This window comes from Zerene cesonia, chromosome 23 (assembly GCF_012273895.1).
Source record: "Zerene cesonia ecotype Mississippi chromosome 23, Zerene_cesonia_1.1, whole genome shotgun sequence".
In the NCBI taxonomy this organism is placed as follows: domain Eukaryota; kingdom Metazoa; phylum Arthropoda; class Insecta; order Lepidoptera; family Pieridae; genus Zerene; species Zerene cesonia.
In genome coordinates, this window is record NC_052124.1 from 431171 (window position 1) to 447086 (window position 15916).

At 33.3% G+C, this 15916-nt stretch overlaps 1 protein-coding gene across 2 annotated transcripts in view; it reads left to right on the forward strand.

Moving 5' to 3' along the window:
• Nucleotides 1-15477, forward strand: part of LOC119836194 (vacuole membrane protein 1) — an 18626-nt gene extending 3149 nt beyond the window's left edge. The window contains exons 2-9 of one of the 2 annotated variants that reach the window (XM_038361454.1): nt 6760-6860; nt 8105-8218; nt 8566-8665; nt 9330-9511; nt 10125-10325; nt 10715-10939; nt 11491-11789; nt 12096-15477. In XM_038361454.1, the coding sequence (XP_038217382.1) occupies nt 6760-6860; nt 8105-8218; nt 8566-8665; nt 9330-9511; nt 10125-10325; nt 10715-10939; nt 11491-11752 (1185 nt within the window). In that variant the 3' untranslated portion in view covers nt 11753-11789; nt 12096-15477. Of the gene's footprint in view, nt 1-6759; nt 6861-8104; nt 8219-8565; nt 8666-9329; nt 9512-10124; nt 10326-10714; nt 10940-11490; nt 11790-12095 lie in introns of those variants that run through there. The other variant, XM_038361455.1, reaches the window with a different exon arrangement.
• The last annotated feature ends 439 nt before the right edge of the window (nt 15478-15916 follow it).

Below are 15916 nucleotides of genomic sequence, written 5' to 3' on the forward strand. Positions count from 1 at the left end.
GCGAAAGTTTGTAAGGATGTGTGTGTTTGTTGCTCTTTCACGCAAAAACTACTGAACCAATTGCAATGAAATTTGGTATGTAGACAGCTGGACAAGTGGAATAACATATAGGCAACTTTTTATCCCGAAATTCCTACGGGATACGAACTTACGCGGGTGAAACTGCGGAGCGCAGCTAGTTAATCATAGTGACCTGATAAACTTTGTATGGTTCAAAGTACAACCCCTTTTTAGATCAGTTTTGTTGATTGGTGTGGTAGTTTTAGATGCTATATTTCACCTTGTGTTTTACCTAAGCTGAAAAAAAATGAATCGATTGAACGAATTCATAAATCTAACTGACGATATTTGATTTGTTTATATCGATTTGGGTCATATTGAGTAGATATATTCAACATTCACATCTCTAAATGACTAATGAGGTATATGATATATCTCACAATGCTTAATTATAAAAATATCATGCTAAACATTTGAATAATTTTTTGTGCATCCCTCTATTACCGAACCCGTTTAAAAAAAATTGAGTCTAATATATTTATATATTTTGTTCAGAACAACAGTCATCTCGCTTTCAAAATACACTACAAATATACTCGTATGCTATTTAGGTTCTGCTTTTTATCACGTTAAACATATCATACGTTATTGCATCGCGATGCAAATCGATCTTATAGCAACGTAACATGTAAGGTATGCATTAAAACGCTCAAAGCAAATATTTGAACGATGCATACTTTCCTGTCTACGTCTATTATAGGCTCTCAGTTTATACAGGCGCTAACACCCGACTGGCATACTTAGACTTCATAGTTTGATAACATATTGCTCGTTTTTTTTTCATGGGTTTGTATTGTATACTTCGCTTTACTTGGAACTGTGTTAACCTACTTTTAAATATACGCTTTAAGCCGCAAGAGTAAAAAACAGAAGATACTTTGTATTTATTTCACTTGACTCTATAATTTCATAAAAAAGGAGGATACTATACACAGCAAAAAAAAAAATTACGTACGGTAAGTACGTAATTTTTTTTTTTTAAAAAACAGAAGATACTTTGTATTTATTTCACTTGACTCTATAATTTCATAAAAAAGGAGGTGTATAGTATACACAGCAAAAAAAAAAAAATTACGTACTTACCTAATAAATGTTAGTATTTTTATATTTATTTCTCTAAGAACGAGTATTATTACAGCCAACTCTTATTTAATTTTACCTACTTACAATATATTATGTTTTCAATATCTAGGACGTTTTTATAAATATCAGCAACTATTGTCATTCACTGTCACTGATTTGGCACTCACGCTTGGCTGATTAGGTCAATGTTTTATGTTTATAATTTATTTTTATCCACACTCGATTGTTATAGTACTCGTAAGCCGTAAATGTTATCGCGCAGACAGATTTGTTTGGACAAGTTGGGCATGATGTTTGTCGATATATAACAATTCAAAGGTCAATTTCTGGTACAAAGATTATGATTCTTATTGAAAATTTTTCGAATGTTATCCGCCCAAAATCAATGTACACTAAGTCTCTTATGCCGTTGCTTTTTTTTTTAGTTTTTAGGCTTTCAATGTAAATAATATACTATAAACACATCTTAATGGTGTGGTGATGATGATGATGTGGTGCTATAATGGTGTGGTGATATAATAAATAATGTCAATTACTTTGTGAATTGCGATCAACGTAGAATGTGGTACTTACAATAATTTATCCAACAAATTTTTATTTCATTGATGAGCGCTGACCTAAAAAGCTTTGTGGTCGTTTTTCACCGAGTTAATGGGAAAATTAATTGACATTTAACATGACCCATCTTTCTAGATTTACTGTTAATTAATTGATTAAGACTTTGATGTTCACATTTGGATATATATATACGAGTAGTTCGAATGGTTGCAAGATCTAAGACATGTAATTTATATGTCAAAGCATTTGATTGCCTATTTAATTCGTGCGCGTACCTTAAAAATGGAGATAGGTGATGCAATATGAACTATGACGGAAACAGTTCTTTAGATGTAGAGTGTTTCAAAAAAAGGACAATAAAACAGCAATAATCTATTAACATTACAGGGCAAATTTTGAATTTAATAATTATTAAAACTAGAGAAGCGTGTTTCTAAGATTAGGAAGTTCTTTCACAGTCGCAGTAAGTAAATTGAATTGAAAGTAAATGTGAAAGTGCTAAAGTCATACGACTTTCAAAGCGTGCACGGTTCGTTAGGATATTTAGTTTGCAATATATGAAAATATTATGTACCTGCACCTGTTACGAACTACTGAATATTATTTGCTGAATTTACTTTCATAAAAAGTTACGCTAGACGCTTCAAGCGGCTTCGTTAACGTTATTAAATTTGTTTAAAACATTCTAATGTGTATTTTTAGACCAGACCACTAGTTTCTCGCATTCATACAAAGTTATCCCTACTAATATTATAAATGCGAAAGTAACTCTGTCTGTCTGTCTGTCTGTTACGCTTTCACGCCTAAACCAGTTAACCGATTTTGATAAAATTTGGTATGAAGATAGAACTGATCTTGGGAAATGACATAGAATACTTTTTATCGCGAAAAAAGGATAGAAAGGGTTGAACGAGGGGATGAATGTTTAAACCAACCATACTTTTTAATGCGAAAAAAAAAAACTCCTTACCATGTCGCACGATATAAGCGGGCGAAGCCGCGGGCGAAAAGCTAGTATGTATAATAAGTAATAACATCTGTTACTACTCCGAATTAACGCGTGCGAAGCCGCGGGCAAAAGCTAGTCGTACTAGTCCTACTAATATAATAAATGCGAAAGTTTGTAAGGATGTGTGTGTATTTGTTGCTCTTTTACGCAAAAACTACTGAACCGATTGCAATGAAATTTGGCACGTAGACAGCTGGACAACTGGAATAACATATAGGCAACTTTTTAACCCGATATTTCCACGGGATACGGATTTACGCGGGTGAAACCGCGGGGCGCAGCTAGTAGTATATATACTGACAAAAGGTTCATAATAATTTGCTACGAATTAATTCTTAGTCAGAGAATTAGCGTTTATCAGAAATCAACTTTGTTTATTGAAACATTTGCAACGCTGGCGTTGTAGGCAAGGTCGCAAATCGCAGCAATGCATAGAAAATTTTCTTAAACGAAAAAGAAATAACAATTTAATACGGCTAGGTGAAAAATACAAGCTTATGGTAATTGCTCTATCACTGCATAGCAACAAGGCGTAATTGGACAAAATAAATGAATAACGGAAGCACTTTATACTTCCGCGCTATCAACGCATAATCACTGCATACGTAGCACGAAGCACCCTATGCAGGTCACTAGCTCTGTCCACACAACCACGCCTCATACACCGCGCACGCGACGATCACGCCACTTTATTTTTATGCTAACAATAAACTCGCTATTAACATTGATGTATTAAGGTTAGTTTTATCAAACCAAATCTATATTCAATCGATACTAGTTTGCTCATTATGTTTGTCTGATTAGAGTTCAAATTTGAATGTAAATATTAAAGTCGGAAGAAAAAGAAACCCGTGTTGGAGTAACGCCACGTCAATCAGCTGTTGTCGATTAATTACGCGTCTGGTACATTGTTTTAATACAATAGTTAAGTCTAGCATCTTATGCGACCAATGACTAATGACTATTAAAATTGTTTATACTATTTTTGAGGTGTAAATGGCCACTGGGAATGAGATCTTCACGCCCATTGTGTCATATTTTTTTAACAATCTACGATTATTTGTGCTCTAAGATTTATTCCAAGGCTAAAAACGTTTCCTTACGCGAAGGGCTATCGTAATAAAACTGACTAGCTAGTACTAGATATTATCTTCACGGGTTGATTGTGCAAAATTTACCGAGTCATTTCAAAGAAACTCCTGTTTGTGCGTTTGTTTATTTTTAATGTACTTTGGTCAATAACCTGTGCACGCGTTTATTCCTTTGTTTAATAACAGTTTCAAGAAAATCTAATTTCATTGTTCAATTACTAAATAGATAGCATAGTTTTTTCGATACATTTCGTCATTAACTAATTAATCACATCATTTTAAATATAGTACGTTTCATTTAAAATATTCGAAATTAACGAAAAAAAACGAAGTATCGTTCTTATTTAAATGACTTCTTGAAAAACCGTGAATAAACGCGATTAGGTGACCTCAAACAAAAGTGAACTGAGAGTGATAGGAAGCTATAGATAGATGGTTGGTTTTTTTGAAAGTGAAATGTTTTGTGATGTCACAGTCTTCAGATCAGTTTCACTTTCGCTTTGGTGGAAACGTGTTCCGTTGGCGTGGTATTTTGAAGTTGCTCATAGTGGTGTAGCTAGTGGTTGACGTAGTTTTACGTGGAGAGATAACGGTGTAAGCGTACTCTACTGGGTTTCTATTAGTTCGTGTGCATGTTACAATGTGAAGCCCCTATTAACGACGCCATAGTCACGCTTCATTAATTTCATAACGATCTTTATTGGAGCTTAATGACCATCGTCTATGTATATACTACATAGTGCACATTGAATAGTTTGGTTTAATTTTATTTAGATTTATGTATGATCTTAGACAATTTTGTTACTCGTACATCGCAAATCATGAAAATTGTTATGAGTTATGACACGTAGAATGGGATTTTGCATAAATATGAAAGTGTTTGTTTGAACGCGCTAATTGTAGTAATCCTGTGCCGGATTAAAAATTCTTTCACCATTACATAGGTGATACGTGGTCCCTTAGTGCTATAGGTCATATTTACCTCGGGCGACACCGGGCGGAAGCCTAGTCATTTATATATGAATTTTGAGAGAGTAATTCGATTTTTTTTTATTTCTAATACCAAATTAAGAGTGCATAGATTTAAAGATTGACTTGTTTTATTAATTAAAAAATACAATTTCAGAAAGCTATAACTGAGAATGTCTCCGAGATTTATTGACCTATTCTTCGTTAATATTTCCTGATAACTGACGATAACTAACTCTTATCGTTTCTCGTAACCTTCATATAGATAATTTACGTTCAAAGGGTTTTTTAATATCACCACTGAGTAATAATACAGTTATTATATGAAGAACGGTTAACAAATTAAACTGTATGAAAAGAAAAAAAAATGCATGAAAATGTATCAAAAGTAAAAAAAGAAAAAAACGTTACTTTCAAAATATGTTAATGTTTATTAATTTTTTTTCCGAAGTGGGTAAAATAAAATTGCCTTATTTGAAATATCGTTTACCAATTCACGAATATTATTTTTTAATGAAAGCGTTCATAATACTGAAAGCTAAATGGACTATTCCAATGAAATTTATCAATAGCTATTTAAATACGAAAAACATTTTTAACTAATCTTAATTAAGCGTAGTGACTCTGCATAAATTTATTGATACTGCGGTAGTGGTATATCAGAATAAGATCATTATTTACTTTGTTTAATTATGTCCTATGTGTATTTTTTAGAGAACATTTGTATCTACAGTAATTATTATTTAATATTCTTCATTTATTAAAAGGGTAACGCCGTTTGTATGAATTCTATTTATAAATTACTAGCGGTTCGCCCCGACTTCGCCCGGTATATATATAACCTATAGCCTTCCTCAATAAATGGACTATCTAAGACTGAAATAATTTTTCAAATCGAACCAGTAGTTCCTGAGATTAGTGCGTTCAAACAAACAAACTCTTGAGCTTTATAATATATAGATTTTTAATGTATAGATTAGAAAATTAGAAATAATATGTACATTGCACTTATTATATCTTGCGAAAATTTGTTACAATAAATATATGACATCTCTCAAAATTACTCATAATACCTATTATGTATATTCGAATTGGCACTTTATCATCTTTTCGCCAAAAAATATTCCACTACATTTATATGGAATATAATCATATGTATTTGAATTAGTATGCACCTACATTACTTATTTTATTATCCGGAACTGATTTTTTTATCACATAGATTGACATTTGAATATTAAATCTAAGTGTCTATAAACAAGTTCTCTCTTTGTCTTTGTTATTTTTGCAATTGGATCGTATTTGATACTATTATAGACAATCTCTATATATATAAAATTTACGTGTCACAATGTTAGTAACCATACTCCTCTGAAACGGCTGGACCGATTTTTATGAAATTTTATGAACATATCGGATATTTATTTTTTTATGATAAGAGTGTGGCAGAACGGAGTTTGCCGGGTCAGCTGGTATGTATATAATATTATGAAGGTGTGACGTTGCGGGGTTCTCAGGAACTGCTGGAACGATTTGAAATTTCGCTCTGCGTTGGATTGTGTGTGAACCCTGAGCGCTATATGCGGACCGCCTAGCACTTTATAGATCATCGAAGTTAAATAAAATTATCGTTTGCTTCGTGTCCGCTGTATCCACGACTTCACTATAACTTTAAATACGTTTTACAAAATTACAATGCGATCTTAATAGAATTGCATACAGTTACAAAGTAAGGATTGTTTTCTCTATTCTTTAATATATCCAATAATTCTTCTGTACCAAATTATGAGATTTATATATATATTTTTTTTTTAATGAAAATTTACTATCTCTAGTATTTAGTACACCCGTTAATTTGCTAAATTGATAGCACTAGATATTCTTACACTTAGTAGCTTTGAACCTTAATAGTCCCTTTAGTCACAAATGAACTATGAAACATATGTCTATCTCTTTTCTTCTAATTCATAATGGTCGTAATTATTTCAGCTCGCCCGCCTAGGGTACTACAAGCTGGCGGCTGCTGTGCAAGTAGACACGGAGCAGCGCACGCGCAACGGTCTGCACCATACGCATCCTAAGGAGATAAAGTAAGTCTACATTTAAATTTTTACGTTCGTGTTATGGAATAAGGTTTAAAATCTATTGCACTGGTTAGTGGGGTGTAGAAGAAAATTTACCATGATGACTTTGGTTTGAGACTTATGGGCTGTAGGTATGAGAAAAATTACTACCTCCACTGAGTCTTATTTAGATTCGATGTAATGTTTACTGTTACTTAGACCGAAAAAAACATTTAAAATTGAATGTTCAAATACCTAAATCTGAGTTCTTAATAAATATATGAAATTTTAAATAAATCTCGAGTATGAAAGCACCCGTAATCTCAAATTGTTTGCGTGCGGAAATTAAGATCTTGTCTCAATTGATCTTCCCTAACAAAATACGTAATTGCGTAACGAAACCAAGCAATTCTGTTTATGTCTTGGTAATACGACTTCAGTGTCACAAGCAACAGAGCCTCTCTTTCCAATGCGATTCCGTCTTACACAAGGTTTATTTTTCCAGGTATCTTAAAATATTTTTAAAAGAATGAAACTAAATGTTCATTAATTTTACCCAATATTTAAATAATCCTCTCACATAGACATCTTATTAGGACAAAACATTACTTAAAAACAATTATTTAATAGACATATTAGCCGTTAAAATAAGCTACTTTACGCAAAGTTACTTTACGCACATTCCAAAAGAATCAATTAAATAGCAAGTTTCAACTGATGTCCTAATATATATATATATATATACTATTATATATATATTTCCCAGTTGAAAGAACGTTAACGTGGAAATGTAATCCCAAATTAAAAAAAAACATTTGTTTGCTTAAGTTTCGTAAAAATATAATAATATAATTTGTATCATTAAATTTTTTATAGACACAATTATATTGTGACGTAATACGACGCGAATAAAAACTTTTTGAATTAAACCCCAATATGGACAAGTAGCTTCGGTCGAAGTGAGGGAATAATTTTTCGTTTTATGTTATAATTTATGATTCGTTTAAATTAATACATTTGAAATAACTACATAGTGATCTGTACCTATACTTAAACTATAGTTTATCTACACTAATTTGAAAAGGAGAAAACTTTTGTACTTTGTATGTTTGTAATATATACATAAAAACTTATAGACCGATTTCAAAGATTATTTCACCATTAGAAAGCTACATCTACACTGATAGACAGGCTATGTATTTACCACGGGCGAAGCCGGGGCGAACAGCTACTATACAAGTTTTAAATAACCGATTTCGAATGATTTTCAGAATAAAAGCACCACCAATGGATACAGACAGTCTAGTGCTATGGAGGCGACCATTTACAACGCTTGAATATTTCTTCCGAGAATTATATATTTTGTGCTCAACTGGATTACGAAGGTATTTATTCATTCAAATAATTTCTATAACTGTAGATATAATTTCGTTATAATCATTTCTGTTTGCATTTTCGTTTGAGAATCTTTTAAAACGACGCGACGTCCAAAAACGAAGGAGGTTCTCAAATTGACTCTTTTTTCATATATGTTTTATAGGGAATGCTTCCATTTAAACAATTCTTCTTCTTCCATTTTAAAACTAATTAGTGAGATTAAGGAGGCATCATTCATAATGTGTAATCGATTATTATACACAATTGAATGTTCGTTTTCAAAACTGAATCCAGTACAAAATTTAACGAGACAGTTCTTAATGTATAGTTAATATGAATGCATTTACATTTTCAGACTGTTAGCGTACAAGGGATTAGCAGCGTCTCTAGTTGTTCTAGTCAGCGGTATTGCCGTCTCTTTCTATATTAATGGACCACATCAGAGATATGTACAGGTAGTGATATATTTTCTACACTTTTTATTTCTATAAAATGTTTAAATATTGCATAATTATTTACAAGTAGGTGATTAGGCTATTGCACACCGTGGTTTTGTTAATCTCATCATGAATCAATCAATGAAGTCGATCGTAGTCAAGGAGTAAGATCTACGATTTTTTTTTCACAAAAAATGCTTTTCTTGATGTACAAATTTCCTTCTTTTTTTGTTTTTTTTGTTACTAATTGGTTCTACGTAAAGGCGGTTTCCATCTCCTTGGTACAGTGTTTAACGCATGAGCGTAGAACCGAGGGGTCCCGGGTCCAATTCCCGGTGGGAACGCACAAATAAAAGTGTTCCGGTCTCGCAGGACACAGAAGGCTGATCACCTACCGTCATCTACCCCATACTATCCTGTGCCCCACCTGGGGGTCACGGGAATTCACTACTATAAAGTCGGTTTACGGACGATAATTTTGCGTGATAACGTGATAAAAAATTGCATACTTTCATAAATTGAATATAATGATTATCGCTGAATTAAGAGAAATAGATGCGCCACAATACGAACGCTTATAATCACGATCTCTATCGCTTGTTGCATTCACTTGCTTTTCACGTAGCTACCGCGTTGAAAATGGGTTTTCTTTTTTTTATGATTTTTTATTGTTGTTTCGCAGGAAGGCGTGCTGACGCTGGCTTGGTGGGGCTGGTGGGTGATACTGGGCGTGTGCAGCTCCGTGGGGCTGGGCACGGGGCTGCACACGTTCCTGCTGTACCTGGGCCCGCACATCGCGCGCGTCACGCTCGCCGCCTACGAGTGCGGCGGCCTCAACTTCCCCGAGCCGCCCTATCCGAACGAGTGAGTCGCCATTATGATAGCTTTTTCTTTTTTTCTTTTCTTTTGATATTTTTATTATTATGTGCCAGGTTGAACGTGCTTTTGTCAATTTATGCGAAACAGTGATTGTACTTTTTAAGTTTTGTTATTAGTAAGTCTAGTTCGCATCGCCGTTTAATCCTAAAATCTAAGCGGGTCTTTAGTTTTTTACTTGATTTCCATGGTAAATAGGTTAGATTAGTTTAACTAGATGGCGCAGTGGTAAATGTTTGAATTGTCGCTGCTTTATGAAACGACAGCATAACATTATAAAACTATTTTTTTTATTTGATTGAACACGCTCAGAAGTTTCTGCATGCATCTTGCATGTTGTTGTAAACTAGTAGTTACTAGTTTACAACAACATGCAAGAAGCGGAGCGACAGGTAGCGAAAATATTCCTTCAGACCCAGGCAGACCCATTTGCACCTTTTAGTACTGCTCCAATTTTGTTACTTCCATTTAACTTTTATTTACAAAATTTATATATATATATATATATATATATATATATATATATATATATATATATATATATACAAATATATTATATACAAAGGAAAGCTTAACATGAACAATTTTTTTCTATTCACAGCATAATCTGTCCCACGTCCGTCGACCCGCAACACCCCGTGACCATATGGAACATTATGGCCAAAGTGCGCATAGAGTCCATGATGTGGGGCATGGGCACGGCCCTGGGGGAGTTGCCCCCGTACTTCATGGCTCGTGCCGCCAGACTATCGGGGGGTGGGGTGGCTGAGCTGAACACCAGTGATGACTCGAGGACTGGCAGGTGAGGTCATCGTCATGGACAATATCATCAACATAGTAAATACAGATGTCTTTAACACTAAAATCATTTAACAAAACATCATCATCTCATTCTTCATTTATAATATCATCATCATCATCATCATCATCATCATCATCATCGTCATCGTCATCGTCATCACCATCATCATCGACACATAGAATTCGTTACCAGCTACTAACTCTTCAATGCTTACCCTTAAACATTCCTTGAGATCTCTTTTAGATGAATATTTATACCAAGAATGTGTATATATAAATGAAAGTGGTACTATTTATAACGCAAGAACTATCTATTTCTCCTGCCATTACGCGGGCAAAGCCGCGGGCGGAGAGCCGGTCATTAATAAAAATGATTGCGCCCACTTTCAGAGCGAAGCAAATGGTCCAGAAGTTGGTGCAGCGCGTGGGTTTCGCGGGCATACTGGCGTGCGCGTCGATACCGAACCCGCTGTTCGACCTGGCCGGCCTCACCTGCGGACACTTCCTCGTGCCCTTCTGGACGTTCTTCGGCGCGACGCTGCTGGGCAAGGCGGTCATAAAGATGCACATACAGAAGATGTTCGTTATAGTCGCGTTCAATGAGACGCTCGTCGGGTGAGCTCTGTTATTTTTTATGGGGTTTGAATTAACGATAGCTCAATATTAGATAGTATTAGATAGATAAATCAGTATCGTTATGGTAGAAAAATGTAAATTAATATTTTGCTTATTCAGTTTATGAGATACGTTCATAGATGCGTTACAAGGTTCAGCGTACAGTAAATTGTAAGCCGTGATTTTATTTTTTATTCGTTTGCCAATTTGATAGTTTAATTCGCAGTTTCATAGACAAACAAAGGCTTTATAAATTGAGAAATTTAAAAGAATAGAAAAAAAAATTGATCGCAAGGTGGAATCTCCTCTGTAAACCTCTTGGTCACTTGTGATCACGTCTCAGCAATCGATTTTGTTCTACTCATTCGGTTTCATGTGCCTAACCAACATGAAACATTATTTCAATTATTACAATACCGTATCCATGGAACGCGGCCTTTGCTAAATTTAATTTTTAGTTTCATAGCATTGGTATTATATTAATGCCTAACTGAAAATATTTACGTCGCTTGCATGCATAATATAACTAAATATAAAATTTATTTTTTCAGACAAGTCCTCCAATGGGTCGAACGGATACCGTACATCGGGCCGAAACTAGAGGCGCCACTATTGGAATTCCTTCGTAACCAAAAAGCTAGACTTCACAAAAACAACGCGTCGCTGCCAGAAAACAATGGCTCGGTGTTGTCGAGCATTCTAGAGAAATTCGTGTTGGCTATGGTTCTATACTTCGTGGTGTCCATAGTGAATGCGCTCGCGCAGAACTACAGCAAGCGCTCCGGCAAGAAAAAGGGCAAGAAGAAGGAATAGGGACCGAGGACGCCGGGCGATTCGGTTGTGGGTCTCGGTAAGCTTAATAGGTTATATTAGTTGTATACCGCAAAACCTTTTTCCTTTTTTTATTTGGTACGGAGATCTGTACCAAATTTCCATCCATCCATAAGAAGTTTAAGAATGCAATGAAGAAACAGACAGACAGACTTACTATTTGGGATTAGTATTTTACTTCTGTAGGTGTTGTCTATTCTCAAATATTTACATGAGGATGCAAATGTTGCAATATTTGTACTAAATTATACTAAAATTGCAAATATGATGTAATTTTGAAATGATTTTGTAAAAATGAAGAATTATGAATTATGACATTTTTCAGCGCGGCGGCGACTGGACAAGACTCGTCAGCATCGGTAGTACGAGTTTTACTTGTCGCTCATAAAAACTCTTGTGATGCAAGATTTATGATCTATGGTCAGCGTTCGAACCATAGACCGGACCGAGCATAGACTAAATTATAATAAAAGCTATTTATAAAACACGGACATGCTTATAAAACGACAAAGCGAATGTTTAGTGTTGCAAGTCTAAAATTAATTTTTCCCAATATAATAACGTGAGCATTTACAGTTTTTAAGCTGTCCACGTAGTCATAACATTACTGTGAGGTTGTTGAGTCAATATCTTATAATATAAGAAATGTTTGCTTGCGTTTCTTCCAAATGGTTACCCTGTACTTGTAAGACAATTATTATTATTCTAATATAAATTAATTTTCTTCATATAATCATTATCTTTATTATTAGGGTTGCACAATTACAGTTTATCCGATGCAAGATGAAAATAAATAAATATATAAATCAAGGACGACAAAAGAACATTTCTCTGTAGATAATGTTTCATATAATAGTAAAATTTTAATATAGAAGCGTCAAGCTTATTTTAATATAAATTTGAATGTAGGCGTATAATGTATTCGTTAAGGAAAGCGTGATTAGTAACATCGGATTTTTCACTCTCACGCATCAAGAGTTATACAGGTGTGAAGGTGATGGTTATACGATAAATTATTATACATTGACAGTGTGTATTTTACGCGCCTTTTAAATAAAATGTTTTATGTATTATTGATTATTATGAAGAAATGAAGAATCATGTTTTCAGTAAAATAAGCAAAATTTAATATTAAAGTATGTCGTGACTTTTTGTTCCTACCTTTTATAAATAAATTAATAACAATAAACAGTATTATTGATAGATGTATTCGACATCTATTTAGTAAAAAGAAAACTGATACCTAAATTCTTCTTATACCTAATCTTTCTCAATATAGATAGAAATCTAATTAAAATTATATACATTATTGCATTGACAAATCGTATTTCGGAGTATTTTATTTAAAAGACGTGTAATTTAGCTGCCCAAAGAAACAGCTATGGCACGACATATGATATCTTGCCCAGTTAGCTAATGCTAACGAACTTAATATTAGAATCGTCGAATTTATGGCTAGAATAAATGTTAATCCATCATGTCCATTATTTCTCACAAAACCTCTTACAAATTATATTGAAAGGAAGACAACTATCTGTACACAGTAAATTAGTCAAAGTCTTCATATAGAGTTATTGTTAGCTTTCTAGTATTAACAAGTAAAGACATTCAAAATATTTGAAGTCTAACCCACGAAAATGGTTTCAAATAGATAAGAAATGGAATGAAATTGTATAGGGGTTCATATTATTATTACCAACATGTACAAGAACGTAAACATTTATTTAAAAAGACATCCATTATATTATCAGATGTAAATTAATAAATATATCTGGTATTCACTGTTCGCTATACATATTAAAGACATAATCGCAGGTGTATAAGAGTGCCTATGAGTTTCATCTCCTTAATATAAGTAACTGGTTCTTAATAAATATATGTTTTTAACCATACAACAGTAAGACATACCATTAGTATGGTGCCAATGTTTTAACATTAAACTACTGGTGTTAAAACGCCATCTAAATAAAATATCGGTACTGAATGTGCTATTATACAAGCTAAGAAATAGTAATTAAATACAATACGCGTATATCACTTGTTGGTGCTATGTCGTAAACACACGCTATAATAAAAACAGTATGACATCGTTTTTCCGTCAGAAAGAGACGCAAAACGCGTCTCTATAGTTCTTTCTCGTTCACATAGCGATTAACTATGTGCAAATAATTACACTGCAATAGAATAATCGCAATTGTTCTTTTGAATTATCTATTATTAACTGATAATTAGACGTAATAACGATACAACTATACAAGACATAATATATACCATGATATACTGTCTGTTATCATGAAATGCTGTCCCTTGGCGCTTGTGCGATTCTAGCGCCATTAACGGATTTTAAAGACACTAATTTATCAAATAAGGCTAGATAGCTAGTAAGAATTTCGTAGTCTGATATGTTACCATTACGTCTTAATGTAACAGTCAAACCGATATAATTCTAAAGTAGGTTAAGGGTGTGAATTTTGCATGTTAGCAATTTAAAACTACAATACTGATCTGTTGTAACATAGATTTCTTTACGTATTTGCCCACAAAAATTTACCTTCCAACGAGTTATAGTTGTGCCAAACATTTTAAAACATTTTACACAGATCAATAATGTAACAATTGTAATAAATTCAAAGGATATTCAGGTATATAGTTACACTGGTTATTCCTAGCTCAGGCACAGATTGAAAATTATTTTCATGTTATGTTAGAAAGCCACGCGCCATAAATCATAGATTTTTTTTTACAATCAAATACCGCGAAATTAGAGTAGGTTTTTCAAAGCCCAATCGGAAGCGAGACCACGTTAAAAGTTTTTAAAGTTCACCAATTTTGAGCTTCATATTCTGGATCAATTAGAATGTATGAATTCTATTATTATAAGAATCTAGTTATATCCAGTATTAGTTTATTTTATGAAATGTTTCAAGGTTGTTTAGCATTCCTTTTTTTACTTAAGCACTCTGCGGGTCTGATAGCTTTCCGCTTATTGAGTTGTTGCCTATTGTTTTATTTATCATACCTGCTGTATAATTTTATGTATTACTATGGTTATAAATAATAGTACTGTTCAAGCCCTATAGCACAGAACACATTTGAAATAATCAAAATATAGCCACTTCGTATCCTACCAACTATGTTTCTACATTCCATGAAACATTGCTATACAATTTTTTATAATTTTGCACACATCTCCGATAATTAATTGTAGGATATGATATTGATAAGATTCACGTATTTATAGTATATCGAAGAACCGCACATTCATCGTAAATTGTGATTGTATTTTTACAGTTTGATAGTTTTAAGGAGCGTCCAATCAATGTAACTTTATTTATGAAAGTTGTTTATTTCGTAATTTAGATTTGTCTTAGTAAAAATTTAATTTGCACATTTTAAATTGAGAATGTTCGTTTAAAATTATGTTGAATATGTAATGCCACTGATAATATTTAATTATTGGCAAATTTAATTTGCTTTATGTTAACCTAAAAATTGTTTTATGGTCCTGCATGTAAACGTGACCTATGGAATGTTTTATTTTTATTTAATGTTATTTTGCATACAATTTCATTCAAATGAATTATTTTCTATTGCGATAAAGTAGATGTATTCTTTATTAAATTATGAGTGGTACATTAGTACAAAATCGGCTAAGTAATGTAAGTTTGTGGCTGTATAATCTAAAGCAATAAAGGAGTGGTTACAAACGTTGTTTTTTTTTTCTTATTTCTTATTAATAACTAGCTGTTGCCCGCAGCTTAGCCCGCTTGGTCTATATAAATTTACTCACCTCAGTATTTTCATACAAACAACTGCGACAATTTAATATACCTTTTATGCAGCCCTATTACGAAATCCGTGCTTAGGGGACGTCAACTAACAATTAACTACCTCGTTACCATATTTCAAGTTTGAAACACAAGAACTGAAGAACTTTCATACAAACTGTCGACAGCCCTAGATGCCTTTAACACAGCCCTATTGCAAGATCTGTTCTTTTAGCGCGTCTGCAAACTACAAACTAACTTCGTATCAAATTTCACTATATACGTGCAGCCGTTTTTGAGATTTCGTGATGAGTAAATGAGTGACCTTTCACTTTTATATATATTATACTTAAAAAATAATATCACATTAGTATTATAT